Here is a 20,086-nt window from a genome sequence, read left to right as displayed (position 1 = left end):
TATCTGCCATAGCAACAGTTCGTATGAGCATTGTTATGACTCCTACGAGCCTTTAGTTCTTTTGATGGTAATATTTCTTAGAGATCACAATCATACTTAAAATACTAGCATTGTTCTTGATTAACCAAATCAGTCTTTTTTTGGCCTCATGTCTTTTTAGAAGAATAAATACATAATCATTAAAATTAATTTTTTTACTTTACCTTATTTAGAGTTAATTTTCTGTGTCAAAATGAATGTCTACTTAAAAGGAGTTGATCCTTTATATTAGAAACTCTAGTTTATGGAACAAATGTTAGGCCAGATTCAGAATTTCTAATTTTGTGCTGCTTGATTAAAGATTATGAATGTGTGTGTGATTTTAATCCTTCAACTTTGCTTTTCCCCTTCTTATGAGAGGAGAAACTCATGTATCATTTGACCCTAGATATATTCTGAAACTTTTTAATTAAAAAAAATTTTTTTAAGTTTTAATTTATTATTTTCATCTGTACTGGGTCTTCATTGCTGCGTGTGGGCTCTCTCTAGTTGTGGTGAGTGGGGGCTACTCTCTAGTTGCAGTTCGAGGGCTTCTTGTTGCAGTGGCTTGTTTTGTTTTGGAGCATGGGCTCTAAGGTACCTGGACTTCAGTAGTTGTGGTGCACAGGCCTAGTTGCCACGTGGCAGGTGGAATCTTCCTGGATCAGGGTTCAAACCCATGTCTCCCGCATTGGCAGGCTGAATCTTAACTTGCTGGACCACAAGGGAAGTCCATATTCTGAAACTCTTATTTTCTGAAGTCACTAGTGGCAAAAAAAAAAAAAAAAAGCCTCTGTTCCCTGGTGGCTTAATGGTAAAGAATCCGCCTGCTAATGCAGGAGACATGGATTTGATCCCTAGGTCAGATCAGGAAGATTTCCTGGAGAAGGAAGTGGCAACCCACTCCAGTATTCTTGCCTAGAAAATCCCACAGTCAGAGGAGCCTGGTGGGCTGTAGTCCATGGGGTTGCAAAAAAGAGTCGGACATGACTTAGTGACAAAACAATAACAATAAGGATCACCTCTCCTCCAGTTTCTTCTTCCTCATTTCTATCTGATATCCTTTTACCCAACTGAACTTGGGTTCATTTGCCCACCACTCAGCAAAGCAGCCTACTGACACCAGGTAGTGGTGAAAAAATGTATGGCCTTTCTTTACAGGGCTCTGAGCAAGGAGAGTGCACAGCTAGTGAGTGAAAGACCTGAACTCCCCTGTGGCCTTCAGCAGGGTTTTAAAAGGCAGCAATTGGGGGTTAGGGTCATGGAGTGCATGATCAGCTAGTGGACATCTTTCTGACTGGTTGGTGCTGATGTTCCGGAATCTTAATCATCAGTTTTCTGGTTTCAGTCAGTTTGGGGTCTTTGTGCTTGTGGTCAGCTTGTAGTTACCACCCTCCACTGGGTAGGCATCTTAGTTTCTGTAGAACAGCTCAATGATACATGTCAGACTGTCATCTGTATCCCTTCAGTGACTTAGTTTTGTGACTCTGTTCAAGCTATTATTACTTTTCTTGCTTGACTGCTTTTCCTTTGCTTCTGCATTTTCTACTTCTTTAATTGTTAACTACTTGAGTCTCCTCTTTGGCCAAAACAGAGAGGGACACAGAGGGGCTAGTACCCAGGAAGATTCTGTTGGGGTCCCACTTGGTGTCTGTCTCCTCCTTTTCTTTGATGCTCCTCAGTCACGAGGGGCAGGGGTGGTACAAGAAAGGGAATAAAGTTTGTTTTTAATTAATTAGTTTATTTTAATTGGAGGCTAATTACTTTACAATATTGTAGTGGTTTTCGCCATACATTGACATGAATCAACCATGGGTGTACATTGTTCCCCATCCTGAACCCCCTCTCACGTCCCTCCCCATCCCATCCCTCAGGGTCATCCCAGTGCACCAGCCCGGAACACCCTGTCTCATGCATCGAACCTGGACTGGCGATCACTCCATAGATGATAATATACAATGCTATTCTCTCAAATCATCCCACCCTTGCCTTCTCCCACAGAGTCCAAAAGTCTGTTCTTTACATTTGTGTCTCTTTTGCTGTCTTGCATATAAGGTCATCATTACCATCTTTCTAAATTCCATATATATGTGTTAATATACTGTATTGGTGTTTTTCTTTCTTACTTACTTCACTCTGTGTAATAGGCTCCAGTTTCACCCACCTCATCAGAACTGATTCAAATGCATTCTTTTTAATAGTTGAGTAATATTCCGTTATGTATATGTACCATAGGTTTCTTATCCATTTGTCTGCCGATGGACATCTAGGTTGCTTCTATGTCCTACCTATAATAAACAGTGCTGCGATGAACACTGGGGTACACATGTCTCTTTCAGTTCTGGTTTCCTTGGTGTGTATGCCCAGCAGTGGGATTGCTGGGTTGTATGACAGTTCTATTTCCAGTTTTTTGAGGAATCTCCACACTGTTCTCCATAGCGGCTGTACTAGTTTGCATCCCCGCCAACAGTGTAAGAGGGTTCCCTTTTCTCGACACCCTCTCCAGCCTTTATTGTTTGTAGACTTTTTTGATAGCAGCTGGGAATGAAGTTTTGGATAGAGAGATTAATCATAAACTCTGCAGGGGAACTTGGTTTCAGTGGGACTTGGGTTCAGTCTCACCAGAATGGCATTAAGCATTCATATTCCTAACCAACATTCTGTTAATGATGTGTTCTTTAAGATGTTGGAGACTTTCTCTGTACCCCTCTTCTTTCTAAGCTCGCCCTAGATTTGCCTTTGATGTCCATATTTTGCCAACAATTCCTTAACAGCAGTCTAAGCCTTTTCTATCAAGTATCTCAAAACTCCTCCAACCTCTAACCGTTGTTGTTCAGTCGCTAAGTTGTGCCCAGCTCTTTGAGACTCCATGGACTGCAGCACATCAGACTCCTCTGTCCTTCACTGTCTCCTGGAGTTTGCTCAAATTCATATCCACTGAGTAGGTAGGTGATGCTATCTAACCATCGCATCCTCTGCTGCCCCCGTCTCCTTTTGCCTTCAGTCTTTCCCAGCATCAGGGTCCTTTCCAATGAATCAGCTCTTTGCGTCAGGTGGCAAAGTATTGGAGCTTCAGTTTCAGCATTAGTCCTTCCAGTGAATACTCAGGGTTGATTTCCTTTAAGATCTGCTTCCACATTTTTATACATTTGTTACAATAGCAGCTCACTTCTCAGTACCAAATTCTGTACATGTTAATCAGCTTGGGCTGCCATAACAAAGGGCTTTCCTGGTGGCTCAGCAGTAGTGAACCTACTCCTGTAGGAGACGTAGGCTCAGTTCCTGAGTCAGAAAAATCCCCTGGCATAGGAAATGGCAACCCACTCTGGTATTCTTGCCTGGTAAACTCCATGGACAGAGGAGCCTGGCAGGCTACAGTCCATGGGTCTCAAAAGAGTCAGATTCGACTGAGTAACTAAACAATACCACCAGCATAACAAATATCATAGACTGGTTGGCATAAAAAACATTTATTTTGTCTCAGTTCTGGAGACTGAAAGTCTACAGAAGTTCAGATTGTAGAAGAGTTTGGTTTCTGGTAAGGACTATTCTTGGCTTGCAGATGACTGCCTTCTTTCTGGGCTCCTCACATGGCCTTCTCTGTATGTGGGAAGGTCCTAGAGACACTGTGAGTCATGTTGCTTCTTATATGGACTTTAATCTGATTGGCCCCACCCTTATAATCTCATTTAACAGGAGTTACTTCTTAACTTAAAAAGCAGAGACATTACTTTACCAACAAAGGTCCGTCTAGTCAAAGCTATGATTTTTCCAGTAGTCATGTATGGATGTGAGAGTTGGACTATAAAGAAAGCTGAGTGCCAAAGAATTGATGCTTTTGAACTGTGGTGTTGGAGAAGACTCTTGAGAGTCTCTTGGACTGCAAGGAGATACAACCAGTCCATCCTAAAGGAAATCAGTCCTGAATATTCATTGGAAGGACTGATGCCAAAGCTGAAACTCCAATACTTTGGCCACCTGATGTGAAGAACTGACTCATTGGAAAAGACCCTGATGCTGGGAAAGATTGAAGGCAGGAGGAGAAGGGGGTGGCAGGGGATGAAATGGTTGGATGGCATCACCGTCTCAACGAACATGAGTTTGAGTAAACTCTGGGAGTTGGTGTTGGACAGGGAGGCCTGGAGTACTGCAGTCTATGGGGTCGCAAAAAGTCAGACACAACTGAACGACTGAACTGAACTGACTTCTTAACTCCAAATGCAGTCACACTGGGGGTTAGGGCTTCAGCATGTGAATTTTGTTAGTGACATACATTTGATCCATAACAGAAATGTAATTATGGTCGACCTTTGATTAACCTGGGGGTTCAGGGTGCTGACCCACCACCCTAGTTAAATTTGGGTATAGTTAAATATGGGTTAACGATGAAATGTATGTTAATTTCTGATGCCTCTTTGTCTAATATTTTCTCTTTAACCTTTCTATTTTCACTTTATTAACTTTCTTATTTCTTTTGCCTTCATTTCTTCAATCTTATTCTGCTTCTACTTCCTGCATTATTTCTTTCTTAGGCCAGAAAACTGATGGTGGGAATTTTGGTAAATATTTTTCCATAATGCTGGAGATCTCAAATCTGGGCCCAGAGGCCCTTCTTTCTTCTCTGTTATTGGAAGATGACATAAAATGAGGAGGGATGGATTTGTATGAGGGCTAATGTATATCTCTTTGGCTTTCTTTTTCAAATGTTTAGAGCAGGGGTCCCCAAACCTCCAGGATCTAAGGCCTCGTCATCTGACTTGGGGTCTATACATGGAATATGTTATGTTCATATGAACAGTGAGCACTTAATATAGAAGTCTTAAATCAGATTTAATTTTTCATTAGCTTCCAGATGTACATTCCAAATTTTAAAAATTTACACTTTATTATACTTTTTTCACACTCTTACCAGAATAACTCCTGAAAATATAAAAACTCATTAGCATATTTATCACCATAGATATTCCTTCCACTTCTCTTCCCAATACTTTTCTTTCACAATTCCCACATTTTGCATTCCAGCCTCTCAAACTGTCCTGCAAACCAGTGGTCTTCAACCTTTTTGGCACCTGGGACCCGTTTCGTGGAAGACGGGGGGTGGGGGTGGGGATGGTTTGGGGATGATTCAGGTGACTTACTCTGCACTTTATTTCTATTGTTACTACATCCGCTCCACCTCAGATCACCAGGCCTTAGATCCTGGAGACTGGGGACCCCTGCTCTAAACATTCCTAACATCCTCTGACCTCTGTGCTCACTCCCTTCCTGATACTTGGCTGTTCTTCCCGTTTCTCTGTCTTGGGCTCATTCTTAATTTTCTGGCATGAGAATGGCCCCCTTTTATGAAACTTTCCTAGATTCCTCTGTAACCTTCTGTACTCCCATATCACTTGCTTATACACTTTATTTACTATATTATACTTTGTGTTATTAGAGTGTTACTTATGTGTTTATTTATTTAGCAAACATTTGAATCCCTGGGTTCTACTTACAGATTTCAGTTTATTGTTTTGGGTTGGAGCCTGGGCATTTGAATTCTTTGAACGCTCCTCAGGTGATTCCAGGATTAAGAGTTTATGGAATAAAGATATAACAGTGCCCACAGACAGAGTTCAGAGCTGTGGTGGCTTGCTGCTGAGATGCTGGTGGAGTGCCTAGGGAAGGAGCGTGGCAGTGCCCCTCTCGCTGCTTGGGGTGCATGATGCCTCTCTAATAGTTCTTTGCAAAACAAATGCTGAAAACTGTTTTCTCTTGTCACCTTTTTTTCATAAAAGCAAACATCCTCAGGTTTCTTTTGGTTAATGAAAACAGGTGCCAATGCAGATTTCTCATTAAAAGTGAAGTGGTATAAAGTGAACCTTTGAAAAGTGGGGGATACCTGTGCATGCGTGCATGCAGAGTTGCTTCAGTTGTGTCCTACTGTTTGCGACCCTTTGGACTGTAGCCTGCTTGGATCCTATGGCTTCTCTGTCCATGGGATTCTCCAGGCAAGAGTACTGGAGTCAGTTGTTAACCACGCCTTCCCCCAGGGGATCTTCCTGACCCAGGGATCGAACCCGTGTCTCTCATGTCTCCTGCGTTGGCAGGCTAGTTCTTTACCACTAGCTCTTCCTGGGAAGCCCCACCTGTATATAATTAGTGGAAATACATAGTTTTGTTCAGTTTTTCTGATATTTTGTGCAGCTGTATGGGCCATTCAGAATATGCTTGGATTACTGTGTAGCTGGAAACAGCTAGACAAACAACAGTGAAATGTTTTTTCTACTCTTGTTGGTATTTTTGTTGTTGTTATTCACTCACTCAGTCATGTTCGGCTCTTTGTGACCCCATGGACTGCAGCACACCACACTTCCCCATCCTTCACCATCTCCTGGAGTTTGCCCAAACTCATGTCCACTGAGTTGGTGATGCCATCTAACCATCTCATCATCTGTTGTTCTCTTCTCCTCCTGACTTCAATCTTTCCCAGGATCAGCGTCTTTTCCATTAAGTTGGCTTTTAGCAAGTGGCCAAGGTATTGGAGCTTCAGCTTCAACATCAGTCTTTACAATGAATATTCAGGATTGATTTCCTTTAGGATTGACTGGTTTGATCTCCAAGGGACTCTCAAGAGTCTTCTCCAACACCACTATTCAAAAGCATCAGTTCTTTAGTGCTCAGCCTTCTTTATGGTCCAACTCTCACATCCATATATGACTGCTGGAAAAACCATAGCTTTGACTAGACAGACCTTTGTTGGCAAAGTAGTGTCTCTGCTAATATCTCTGCTAATATGCTGTGTAGGTTTGTCATAGCTTTTCTTCCAAGGAGCAAACATCTTTTAATTTCGTGGCTGCAGTCACCATCTGCAGTGATTATGGAGCCCAAAAAAATAAAGTCTGTCACTGTTTCCATTGTTTCCCCATCTATTTGCCATGAAGTGATGGGACCGGATGCATGTTCTTGGTTTTTTAAATGTTGAGTTTTAGCCAGCTTTTTCACTCGTCTCTTTCACCTTCACCAAGAGGCTCTTTAGTTCCCCTTCGCTCTCCATTGTAAGGATGTTGTCATCTGCATATATGAAGTTATTGATATTTCTCCTGGCAATCTTGATTCCAGCTTGTGCTTCATCCAGCCCGGCAGTTCTCATGATGTACTCTGCATATAAATAAGGTGGCAGCATACAGCCTTGATGCACACCTTTCCCAGTTTTGAACCTGTCCACTGTTCCATGTCTGGTTCTAACTGTTGCTTCTTGACCTGCCTACAGGTTTCTCAGGCAGCAGGTAAGGTGGTCTGGTATTCCCATATCTTTGAGAATTTTGCACAATATGTTGTGATCTACACAGTCAAAGGCCTTATATTTTTTAAATCCATTTAAAAACACCCTCTAGAGAAGCTATTTGGGGGAAAAAATTCCAGAAATTTCCAAAAAACCAAAACTTCAAATTTACCAGTCCTGTTACAACCAGACAACTATTTATATATTGATAGCATCTACATTGTGTTTGCAATTTACCTCACATTTATATTGTATTAGGTATTATGAGGAATTGTTTAGTTGCTAAATCGTGTCCAACTCTTTGCAACCCCATGGACTGTAACCCACCAGGCGTTTCTGTCTATGGGATTTCCAAGGCAAGAATACTGGAGTGATATGCCATTTCCTTCTCTAGGGGATCTTTCAGTTTCTTGTGTTGACAGGCAGATTCTTTACCACTGAGCCACGAGAGAAGTCCATTAGAAAGGATAGGGAGGTGATTTAAAATACAGAGTATAAAAAAGAAATCTAGAGGAGGACTTCTTTAGATCATATGCAAATACTACACCATTTTATATAAGTGATTTTGTTCTTCTCTGGATTTTGGAGGGTGGAGTGGAGGTGCTTGTCCTGGAATGAATTCCCTGAGCCTACTAAGAGTTGACTTGGGTGCTTTCTTTACAGTTAATGAAAATACTTTCTCTATGCTTGTCTGTCATACCTGCCAAAATTGCCTCCTTTTTCTTGATATTTCCCCTCCTCGCTTTCTCTTTTCCTTCCCTCCCTTTGTTCCAGGGTTAGGTGGGTCTGCTGAGATAGTAATGTTAGTCTGCAGATAAGGAGGAAAAGGACAGGGGCAGAAAAAAAATTGTTCTTTTTTGAACTTTTACCTCCTTCCTCCAGACCTCATTTTCACAACTTTCTTCCAGAGTTAGGAGTGGGAAGTGAACAGGGCTGCTCTCACTACTGCTGGAAAGCTCCTTCTCTCCTCCTAGACTGTCACTATCGGGCATCCATCCTTTTCCTGTTTTTATTTCTTTATATATATATGTATACACACACACACACACACACACACACACACACACACACAAGTGACAGTGTTAGATTAAAATACATGTATGTTTTGTTTGTGCTCATAACCATTTAACCAGAGGTTTCCAAACTTGGCAGCTCATGGGCCATATTAAGACTGCATGTTGGTTAATTTTTATTTAATTAACTGCTAATACTTTTAAAGTAGAGAGATTTCACAAAAATTTTATATTCTTGGATTCCTCATTGCTACATTGCAGCCTAGCCCTGGAACTTAGTAGCAGCTTCATGCTGGGGAAGGAATATGTGCTTTCTAGGGTTCCACCGACCCTACCTGGCCCACTTCATCATTTATATTACCAGTATTTCCGTTTTTGAGCTTTGCATCATTAGTCTTTACTACCACCAGTAATTCCTTTTATTCTTGAACTTGTGTTCCAGAGCAGAGGAGCTACAGAATTTTTTCTTTTTTTTAGAATATTTTATTCATACAATTTTTTTCCCCAGTGTCAGAACTGAGAATAGTCAGGTATAAAGGAGATGCCTTATGTTTCTGGCCTTTTGCGTTGGAATTACACATGTATGTTCATTTATTTGGACAGTATTTATTGATAGTGATGGTAGAGGATCAAATGAAATTCGGTTCAGAAATAGTGGAGAGTGTTAAAGAAGCCCAAGTTTCTTGTTAGTACCCACTACCCTGACTATGTAATCCTTCACCGGGACTGCCTGGAGTGACGCCAGTGTCCTCCCCTTAGCTCAATGCAGTATACTGTTGCTTTCATCCTGCACTGAAAACCAAGTCATGAGAGAGGGTGGGAAAGTCTTGGATGAGAAGGTGTCCAGGAGACACAGATTTGTGGTTAAGTTTAAGCCAAATCCAGCCACGTCAGTCACTGTTACATCAGTTGATACAACCTGTAAATCTTACTTTTGTATTTCCAAGTGGCAAGTGGTAAAGAATCCACCTGCCAATGCAGGAGATGCAAGAGACGCAGGTTTGATCCCTAGGTTGAAAAGATTTCCCTAGAGTTCAGTTCAGTTCAGTCGCTCAGTCATGTCCAACTCTTTGCCACCCCGTGAATCACAGCACGCCAGGCCTCCCTGTCCATCACCAGCTCCCGGAGTCTACCCAAACCCATGTTCATCGAGTCAGTGATGCCATCTAGCCATCTCATCATCTGTTTTCCCCTACTCCTCCTGCCCCCAATCCTTCCCAGCATTAGGGCCTTTTCCAATGAGTCAACTCTTCGCATGAGGTGGCCAAAGTATTGGAGTTTCAGCTTCAACATCAGTCCTTCCAATGAACACCCAGGACTAATCTCCTTTAGGATGGACTGGTTGGATCTTCTTGCAGTCCAAGGGACTCTCAAGTGTCTTCTCCAACACCACAGTTCAAAAGCATCAATTCTTCGGCACTCAGCTTTCTTCACCGTCCAACTCTCACATCCATACGTGACCACTGGAAAAACCATAAACTTGACTAGACGGACCTTTGTTGGCAAAGTAATGTCTCTGCTTTTAAATATGCTATCTAGGTTGGTTATAACTTTCCTTCCAAGGAGTAAGTGTCTTTTAATTTCATGGCTGCAGTCACCATCTGCAGTGATTTTGGAGCCCAAAAAGTAAAGTCTGACTGTTTCCACTGTTTCTGCATCTATTTGCCATGAAGTGATGGGACCAGATGCCATGATCTTAGTTTTTTGAATGTTGAACTTTAAGCCCCATTTCCAGTATTCTTGCCTGGAAAATTCCATAGGCAATGGAACCTGGTGGGTTACAGTCCATGGTGTCACAAAGAGTTGGACACGACTGAGGGACTGAGCACGCATGCGTATAAATCCTACTTAGCTCAAAAGACACCTGTTTTCTCTTCTAAACATAACTGGTGATTAGGTTGTTTATATTGATAGGTTGCTATATTAGGTTTATTATAGGTCACCTAGGTCTTGAGAATGTCATGCTATGGATGCCCAAATGTGAGAAGAAATCACAATAAGGAGATCTTGATATGAAATATATATATATGGAAATAGCACTAGGTACACAACTGGCTATCTGCTTTGCTTTTAGTTGTACTTAGTAATGTAGTTTGGGAGCGCTCTTTCCTCTTTTTAGGTGTTCTTCCTCTGTGCACAGCTATGTCTTTTATGTTTACTGTATTGTCATTGCTTATTCATGAGTCTGTCTCTTGGCTGAGTTCCTCGAAGGCAAAGTTGGCTTATTAGTTTTGTGTTCCTCATGGCCTAGCACAGTTTTTGGGCATGTGATCAGTAAGGGCCCAGTAATCTTTAATTAATGCTTGATTGACTGACTGCATTTCAGAGGGTCTTACTGGAGGGATTCTGTTCCTGTGGTAAACACCATAATCTTTATTTTATTTCTGTTTCAGTATTTGCCCTTTCTGTGTAATTGCTTTTTTCAATACTTTCGTGCTCTAATCATTAAGTGACTATCAAGTACTTTCTTTTTCTTACCATATCTTGTATTTGATTGTGAGTTGCTAATTCTCACCAATTGAATATTTTGAAAACTGAGATGTCTTGAAATCAAGGCTTTTTGTTGAATGAGGTTTGTGTTCAATTCTCTTGAAATTTTGTTTTGATATGAGAAGAGCAAACTTTCTCCCTTATTCCCTTTTATTCACTTCCTGTTTGAGCGACTTTCACTTTGACTTTTCCTGTTTGAGAAAGGATTTTAGTTCTGTTTCTATTGTTTTCAGTAAGATTCTAGTTGGTTTCTTAACTCTCATGAGTGTTATAGGTGTAGTTGAAATGTTTCTACAGTTCCTTAGATTAAGAAAAACCTAAAGTAAAACCAGTCCTTGAGATTTATTTATTTGGTTGAGCTGAGTCTTTAGTAGCAACATGTGGAATCCCTGACCAAGGATTGAACCCGAGCCCCCTGCATGGGGAGCAAAGAGTCCAAGCCACTGGACCACCATGGAAGTCCCAAGATATATTTTTTTTGAAGGTGAAATACCTCTTTCAGCTTTTCTCATCGTGGTCAGATGTGTTAGTTTACTGTCAGACTTTCCGTCTTTATTCTGGAGTCCTTTCTTCATTTTTCATCTGGTCTTGTTCTCTATGCTTACTGCATAGCTGTCCTCCTCAGATACTGTAATCATCCTGGGAATTTCCTTCACCTCTCTCATGCTGCAGTCAGTCCAACTCTCACATCCACACATGACCACTGGAAAAACCACATCTTTGACTAGATGGACCTTTGTTGGCAAAGTAATGTCTGCTTTTTAATATGCTGTTTAGGTTGATCATAGCTTTTCTTCCAAGGAGCAAACATCTTTTAATTTCATGACTGCAGTCACCATCTGCATTGATTTTGGAGCCCCCCAAAATAAAGTCTGTCACTCTTTCCATTGTTTCCATCTGTTTGCCATGAAGTGATGGGACCAGATGCCATGATCTTAGTTTTCTGAATGTTGAGTTTTAAGCCAGCGTTTTCACTCTTCTCTTTCACTTTTATCAAGAGGCTCTTTAGTTCTTCTTTGCTTTCTGCCATATGGGTGGTGTCTTCTGGGTATCTGCGGTTGTTGATATTTCTCATGGCAATCTTGATTCCAGCTTGTGCTTCATCCAGCCTGGTATTTTGCATGATGTATTCTGCATATAAATTAAATAAGCAGGTTGACAATATACAGCTTTGATGTACTCCTATAAAGAAAGCTGAGCGCCGAAGAATTGATGCTTCTGAACTGTGGTGTTGGAGAAGACTCTTGAGAATCCCTTGGGCAGCATGGAGATCCAACCAGTCCATCCTAAAGAAAATCAGTCCTGAATATTCATTGGAAGGACTGATGCCAAAGCTGAAACTCCAATACTTTGGCCACCTGATGTGAAGAACTGACTCATTGGAAAAGACCCTGATGCTGGGAAAGATTGAAGGCAGGAGGAGAAGGGGACGACAGAGGATGAGATGGTTGGATGGCATCACCAACTCAATAGACATGAGTTTGAGTAAGCTCTGGGAGCTGGTGATGGACAGGGAGGCCTAGTGTGCTGCAACCCATGGGGTCACGAAGAGTTGGACACGACTGAGCAACTGAACTAACTGAACTGACTGAACTGAACTGACTGGACTGGGCTGGACTGAACTGAACTGAACCACTGCAGTCAGTGTTTCCTGGCTCTGTCTTCTTTCTTTTGTTTACCCCCTCATTTTCTCGTAGGAGAGTCTCCTGTAGCTCTCTGGAAAAGGTACAAGAGAGTGTTGTACTTTTTTTCCTTGTTATATTTTTATAGTCCCCTATTCTTATTTGGATGTAATTTTCTTATTCTCTTTTTCTGAGAATATTTGGAGGTTTTCACTTTTTTTCATCCTTTATCATTATTTCTACTTACCCCTCCTTTCCCCTTATTTGTTTGTCTTGATAATTCTTTCCCTTTTTTTTTTTTTGATGTTATATGATTTTTTTTTTATTGAGACACTTTATTTAATACAATGGGTATCTTGCCATGAGCATCTGCTATACTGTTGTTCCTACAAAATTATTTGATCCTTTATCCATTCTGTGGCTGATCAATCTGAAAAGCTCCAAACTGGGATTTTTCCTTCTGGCAGGCATTGCTCTTCCACCTCCAATTTGAGGATGAGATCTGGTTTGGTGACATGATGCCCTGCTACAGAGACCAGGTTGCTGTAGGTCTCCAACCTCACGTCTTTGTACAGGGTCCTCTGTGGACGGTTCAGGTACTGCCACTCCTCTGGGGTTCCGCCATTCCCTCCTCTTCTTGGGAAAAACAAGAGATGTGTGAAGACTGAGCTCACTGGGGCCATCTTGCCCAGGAGTCAGAAAGAAGCCCTCAGGTGCAGATTCACTTCAAGTGGAGTATTCAAAACAGGCCCCTACTTGGGGGCTCAGAAAAGGGGATATGGGCAGGAGAGGTGGGGGTGCCTAGGCAGGAGCTTGAGGATGCGTATAAACCCTTAGCGGAGGTCACTGTGCTCTTTCTTGACGACAGATTCTTCTGTTCAGTGCAGAGGAGACAGTTACGAGAACTACTGTTTGTCTTGGTAATTTTCATATTGAAATCTTCCTCAATATTTGGTGTTCCTTGACCGTTCATTTTTTTTCGGTCTATGCTATTGATACATAATTTATATACAATAAAATGCATAGATTTTAAGAATTCAGTAAGTGAACAGTTGTTCACTTTTGTAGCCACCACCCCAATCAAATATATAAAAATTTCTACACCTCAGAACTGTTCCCTTCTATCTCTTTGCAGGTGTCTGTTTCCTACAACTCCAGTCACATACTGCCCGCTTCACTACCTGTCAACCACTGTCTTTGATGCCATAACTGGTTTTGCCTCTTTGTGACTTTTATATATAATGTAGTCATATGGTATATCCTCTTCTGTGTCTGGCTTATTTTGCTCAGTGTAGTTTTTGAGATTCATTTATGTTGATGCATGGATCAGTGGTTTCTTCATGTTTATTGTAGAATACTATTTCATTGTATGAATATACCGCGTTTACTTCATCACCTGTTCCTTTATCAAGGGGTTGTTGTTTCTGGGGTTTTTTTTCTATTGTTAAAAGCTCCTGTGTATATTTCTGTGCAGTATTTTCTTGTGTAATTAACAAGGAGTGGAATTAATTGGGTCATAAGGTTAAGTATATGCTTAATATTATAATGACTATCAAGCTGACTTTTTATTTTAAATAGTTTATGCCTTAAAAGATTGATTGGAAGACTTATATGTTTGAGTATATCCCTTGTTGACTTGTGGATTTTCCTTTTGGGAACCCAGCCATTTCTAAAAGGGGAATGGAGGAATCCCCCTCACCCCATGTCAGTAACAGTAGGTCTTTGTTTTAGGATCATTTACTTTCTTCAGAGAAGAATATTCATTGATTCTGCCCAGGTGATACATATGTCAGAATAGGGGGAGGGAGGGCAGCGAGATGCAGATGCTCACTTAACCTTCACCTTTTTTCATACCTCATTGTCCTTCCTGTAGCCGTCAACTAAACTTGGTGTGGTTGAGTATGGAGCCTTTGTGTCTCAGTGTTTCAGAGAGTGTGTCTTTGGTTTCTTGATATATACCTACATCTAAAAGTGGTGTGTGGTGGCTAGATGGTAGATTGGTGCCTGACTCTGTTGTGCTTTAAGGGACCTGAGATTAGTCTAAGCACTTCTCTTGTAACTTTCAACCAATTTCTCTTCCATCCCACTTTTTACCACCACCCCCACCCCCTTTTTTTTGTGGAAATTGGTTCAGTGAACTCCTGAGCCTTTTTTGGGTGCTCTAGACAGGGTAAATTAGTGTACTTTCTTGTTCACATTTCTCAACTGGTTTCGATTGCTTAGGTTTTGATTTTCATGGGTCTGCTTAAGTCAGTCACCACTCCTCCAGACACTAATGTTCCCCAGAAAAAAATTGACTGTCTCATAGTTCCTCAGTTCTTTTTTCTCCTGTTTTCTTTGTCCTTGTGACTTTGTGTCCTTTTTCATTCTTGCTGCAATTTTAGTGAAGTCTATAGAAAGGAGGTAAAGAAAAATCCCACATGTGTTGAACTTTCTAATTTTTCCAGAAATTGCCTTTTCGTTCTAAAATAAGTGCATTAGTATTATGTTTTCCTACCTTAAATTTTCTAGACTTGATTCTCTTTTGTTTTCCATCCTGCCTAAATTTTTATTTTTAAAGTTTTCAAGGTTTCACTTGTACAGTGAACACTTTTAGGTATTCCTTGTCTACAGGTGAACTAATTGTCAGACTACTTTTTAATAAAAATACTGTTTATTTTCAGTAAATATGGACCTCTGGCAGTATTTTAGTGTCTGATAGTGTATATTGTGCCTATACAATAAGTTACTCAGTCTCTCTGTTTGCTTTTGTCGTTGTTTGGTCACTCAGTCGTGTCTGACTCTTTTGGCTATCATAGACTGTAACCCACCAAGTCTCCCTGTCCATGAGATTTCCCAGGCAAGAATACTGGAATGGGTTGCCATTTCCTTCTCCAGGGGATCTTCCTAACCCAGGGATTGAACCTGCGTCTCTTGCTTTGGCAGTTGGATTCTTTACCACTGAGCCACCAGGGAATCCCTGTTTGCTTTTACAAATGCTTTAAAAAATGTATGTGTGTGTCTTTTCATGTTATAAATGAATAGATTCATTGGTCATCAGTCATCATTGCCTTTTTTTAAAACATATTTCCAAGCATTCCTTCAAATATCTATAACCAACAGTGTATAGATTATCATTTTATATCACAATGATTGATTTTTCTTGTCTCCTCCTCTGGACAAGGAGCATCCTAATTTGTTAGTAAAGCCATTAATGAAAAGTAGGCATACTGAAGAAATAGGTATTCCAGTAGCTGAAGTAATTTCTTCTCCATAACTGTAATTTATAAAATTATCTTTGTTTTGTTTTTTCACTTTTGCATTCTAAAAAGGGGGGAAAATCAGTAGATTGGGGATGTTAATATTATGAATTCATTTTTTAATTGAATTAAGCATCTAGTAGTTATACTTTTCTGTAGCTGTTTATTCGAGTATTAGTTCTTATTGTTTTATCATTGCCCTACAGGTTGTAGAATTTGTGAACTTTCCCTCCCTACCACAGAGTTTTCTTGTATGATAATCTGTAGGCCAGGCACTCTTCAGTCTTTATCTTGCTGACCCTTTCTGCCTTACTTGAGACTGTAGACCAGCCCCTTCTTCTTGTCCTTTGGAAACTGTGCTTATGTTTTTCCTAAGTATTCCTTGTCAATCTTGTTTGAATATTTTTTTCTTTCTCAGCAGATACTGTAAGCATTGCTTTCTTCCAGTTTTGTCTCTATCTCATTTATGCTCTTTATTCGTGACTTTAATTGCAGCCTACATGCTTATGACTTTAATCAAACCTTTCCTAAACTTTACACTCATAATTGTAAAAACTCAGTGGGTCTCCTGAAGGTTCCTCATTTTCAGTATGTCGTTATCATTTCAGTTCAGTCGCTCAGTCATGTCCAACTCTTTGCAGCCCCATGGACTGCAGCACGCCAGACTTCCCTGTCCATCACCAACTCCTGGAGTTTACCCAAACTCATGTCCTTTGAGTTGGTGATGCCATCCAACCATCTCATCCTCTTTTGTCCCCTTCTCCTCCTGCCCTCAATCTTTCCCAGCATCAGGGTCTTTTCAAATGAGTCAACTCTCTGCATCAGGTGGCCAAAGTATTGGAGTTTCAGCTTCAACTTTAGTCCTTCCAGTGAACACCCAGGACTGATCTCCTTTGGGATGGACTGATTGAATCTCCTTGCAGTCCAAGGGACTCTCAAGAGTCTTCTCCAACACCACAGTTCAAAAGCATCAATTCTTCGGTGCTCAGCTTTCTTTACAGTCCTACTCTCATATCCATACATGACTAATCATTTAATTTATTATTTATTATTTTTCCTTCCTCACATTTTTTTCTTACATTCCCTTTCTACATGCTAAGACCACCCTTCCAAGTTTCTCAGGGTAGAATCCTGAATGTTACTCTGCATTGGTTCTACTTTTCAGTTAAGTTTCAAATTCTGTTGACTTTTCCTTCTAAATAGTTCCTGAATAGCTCCTCCTTTTTCTTCTCATAATAGCAGCCCACCTTTTGCTTCCACATTTTGCTTACCACAGAACTGGTAAACTACCTGAATTTTATCTAACTGTGTTCTGTTTCCTATTCTGCCTGGAGTTCATACCTGAATTGTGTCTGACTGAATCCCTTCCTTATTGTGTTAGAATTTCTGTGACTTGGTCAGTGACTGCCTTAGGTTTATCTTTTACTACTCCCAGCTTTGTTCATTTTGTTCTGGTAACATGCAGTTCTCTGTAGCTCTATACATCATCCTCTGTATACTTTGAAACAAACTATTATCTCTGCCTGGCATGCCCTTGTCTATTTTGCTTGGGTTAGCCTTTAAAATTTTATGTAATCATCCTCTCCATGCAGAAGTCTTATCTTTCTTCTTTAGCATGGGCTAAAGGTACCATTTGTGGTACCTTCACTGACCATGTAGTACTAAAGAATATTTTTCTCTCCTTGTAGACAGAGATTGTTCTATTCAGTGAAAGGCTTCAATGCCTAAAATAAAGTAATGGCTCAGTAATTTTTTTCTTAGTGGGTGTCTAAAAATTATAGTGTATTAGCATCATCTATTTTTAGGTTACTTTCTTTGTTGAGGATGACACAGTTTAAGCTAAACTTGGGATCATGGATAAATACGTACTCAAAGAGTACAAATAATATAATTTTTATTCCAGAGGAAATGAGTACATTGCTGCTGAAAGGTATTAATGCCAGAGCCTAATGCCATTCAGCTTACCTGCTAATTGTTACCTCTTCTTTACCCCTGCCTAAAATTTGTATGCATAACTTAATGTTCTGCCATTTGAAGACAGTGGGTCAAGAATTTTCATATTTATTTTTAAGATTAAATTTGAAAATATTAGAATTATGAAAAATATCTTTGGGTTTATTTTACTTATCTGGGAAGAGAAGTAATGTTTGCTAGTTTTTGTTAGGAACTGGATTGAAAAAAAAGTAAAGATTTTGAGAGATGTCTTTTCTCCTCAGGTTTCTTACCTGTCTTCTGTTTCTGAATTGCAGTTACAGATGTGGAGCTGAAACGACTGAAAGATGCCTTCAAGAGGACTTGTGGACTCTCGTATTACATGGGCCAGCACTGCTTCATCAGGGAAGTGCTTGGGGATGGAGTGCCTCCAAAAGTTGCCGAGGTAATCTTCATGCTCTAAGTTTTCCTGTGAGATAGTTAGCCACCAGTCTGAATTCTTGAGGGTTCTCCTGGTCTTGACCGATTTAATCTTCCCTAGAGTTATTTTTCTTGCTGAGTAGGTAAATAGGTCTTGCTTTAGATGTCAATAGGGCTGTGTTCTTAGAGGCCAAATGGGAGAACTGCAGGAGTGCACCTCTGCTTCTGTGTACTTCTGATCTTTAAGAGCTGCAGATCATAATCATGGGGCCACTTATATGATTGGCTTTTTATTCTTATGAACTTTGTCACTGTGACATGTCCTTTTTATGTTGGGAGTATTTTTTATGAACTTAAGAGTTTTAAACCTTTCCATATAGTAAAACCTAATTAATTCTGTAAAATTTAGTGTTGTATATGAAACACTAGCTTATTGGAAGTTGTAAAGTCTTGTTTAGATTCCATGAAAAATTTTTAGGTAGGGATACAGTGAGCTAAGTTGGTATAAATATCCCCTTTCTAACAGTAAATTCACTGCCGTACAAAGTGAATAAAGTATATATAGTTAGGTATATACACAGTTATGTAATATGTCATTTGAAAGGAGAACTGAGAATACAATTAATAAAACAGTGAAATTGTAATAAGAATTTTAAGCTTAGTGTATTTCATAAATCTTAATTCACTATTCCTAATTAGTGACAGTTGCAATTTCTAACCCATGCTATGTGCTTTTGAGTTTATGGTTTATAATGTAGAAAGTATATTTATTGCTTTTTTATGTGTGTCTTATTTTTTTTCTTGGTGGGGATATATGTTGTGTTAATTTTATCATGTATTCTTGTGTAGAATTATTATATACTTTCTTGCTGTCTTTAATTTGGATTTATGACAATTAATTTTTTCCTAATACTATTTATTGGGACCTTTTTTTCAGTATGAATTCATCGTCCTGTTTTGCCTTAAATGCTAGTATAATATAAAAATTTGGAATTTAGAATTTTTCATTTTAGGATATAACTAGCAATTTAATGAGTTAATATAAGTTGCCAATTAGAGGAAGGGATTTAAACTGATGTAATTAAAACAACATTCTTCCAAATTCAAATGTATACTAACTTAAGGCCTTTCTTTTTCTTCAGTTTCTTCCTTAAAGTCGAAATTGTCAGACTGTAAATTTGTGGTGCTGAGAAAACTTAAGTTAGAATTGATTTATTTATTTGGATCATGTATAAAGATTTACAGGTGTCCATCTACATACCTATAAATAGATGTCCATTCAGGTCCTTGTCCAGTTTTTAATTGAGTTGTTTGTCTTTTTAATACTTGAGTTGTAAGAGTTCTTTAAGTATTCTAGATCCCAGTCCCTTATAAGATATGTGGTTTGCAAAAATATTCACCCGTTCCATAATTCATTCTCTTGATGCGCTTACCCATTCTTCCTTTCATCCCTTGTTTCATCTGGGAAACTAAGGTCACAAAGGTTTACTCTTATGTTTCCCTGTGAGAATTTTAGCTTTTACTTTGAGGTCTCATCTGTTTTGTGCTAACTGTTGTGTATGTTGCGACGAGTCCAACTTCATTCTTTTGGAAATAGCTTTTTAGTTGTCCTGTCACCAGGTCCAAGCTCCTATCGCTCATTGCATGACAGGTCAGTAAACCAAGAGATGTGTTGTTGGTGCAAGAAATAGCGACTTTTTCGAGAAGCTAGCAGATCAGGAAGATGGTCAGCTAGTGTCCCAGAGAACCGTCTTAACCTGAATTAGAAGTTAGTCTTTTATACTGAAAGGGGGGAGAGTGTGTGGCAGGTTATTGCAAACTTTTTGGTACCTTTGTGCTTACAGCTGTCCAGGCAGGTCTGATCACAAGAAGGTACCTAAAATACCTTCTATGAGGTAACTATTATTCTCCATTCTACAACTTTTTATCTCTATGTGAGTGAACCTTGAGAATGGGCTGTCCTGTATGTTTCAGGCTATAGCAGCATTCTTTTACAAAAGGTGCAGAGCCTGCATGACTAAGCAGAGGCAGCAGAGTACAAGGGTTGGAGTTAAAGGAGTGGATTCAGCATGGAGTCAAGTTTCTTCTCGT

At 39.9% G+C, this 20,086-nt stretch overlaps 1 protein-coding gene across 1 annotated transcript in view; it reads left to right on the top strand.

The window, feature by feature from the left end:
* The window catches only part of USP32 (ubiquitin specific peptidase 32), a 191,785-nt gene that overhangs the window by 37,804 nt on the left and 133,895 nt on the right, over positions 1–20,086 (top strand). The window contains exon 2 of the mRNA XM_065908924.1: positions 17,893–18,020. Coding sequence (XP_065764996.1) covers positions 17,893–18,020 — 128 coding nt within the window. The remainder of the gene's footprint in view (positions 1–17,892; positions 18,021–20,086) is intronic.

This window comes from Muntiacus reevesi, chromosome 18 (genome assembly GCF_963930625.1).
Source record: "Muntiacus reevesi chromosome 18, mMunRee1.1, whole genome shotgun sequence".
In the NCBI taxonomy this organism is placed as follows: domain Eukaryota; kingdom Metazoa; phylum Chordata; class Mammalia; order Artiodactyla; family Cervidae; genus Muntiacus; species Muntiacus reevesi.
The sequence above is the reverse complement of the archived record's forward strand: the minus strand, read 5'-3'. Positions and strand labels throughout refer to the sequence as shown.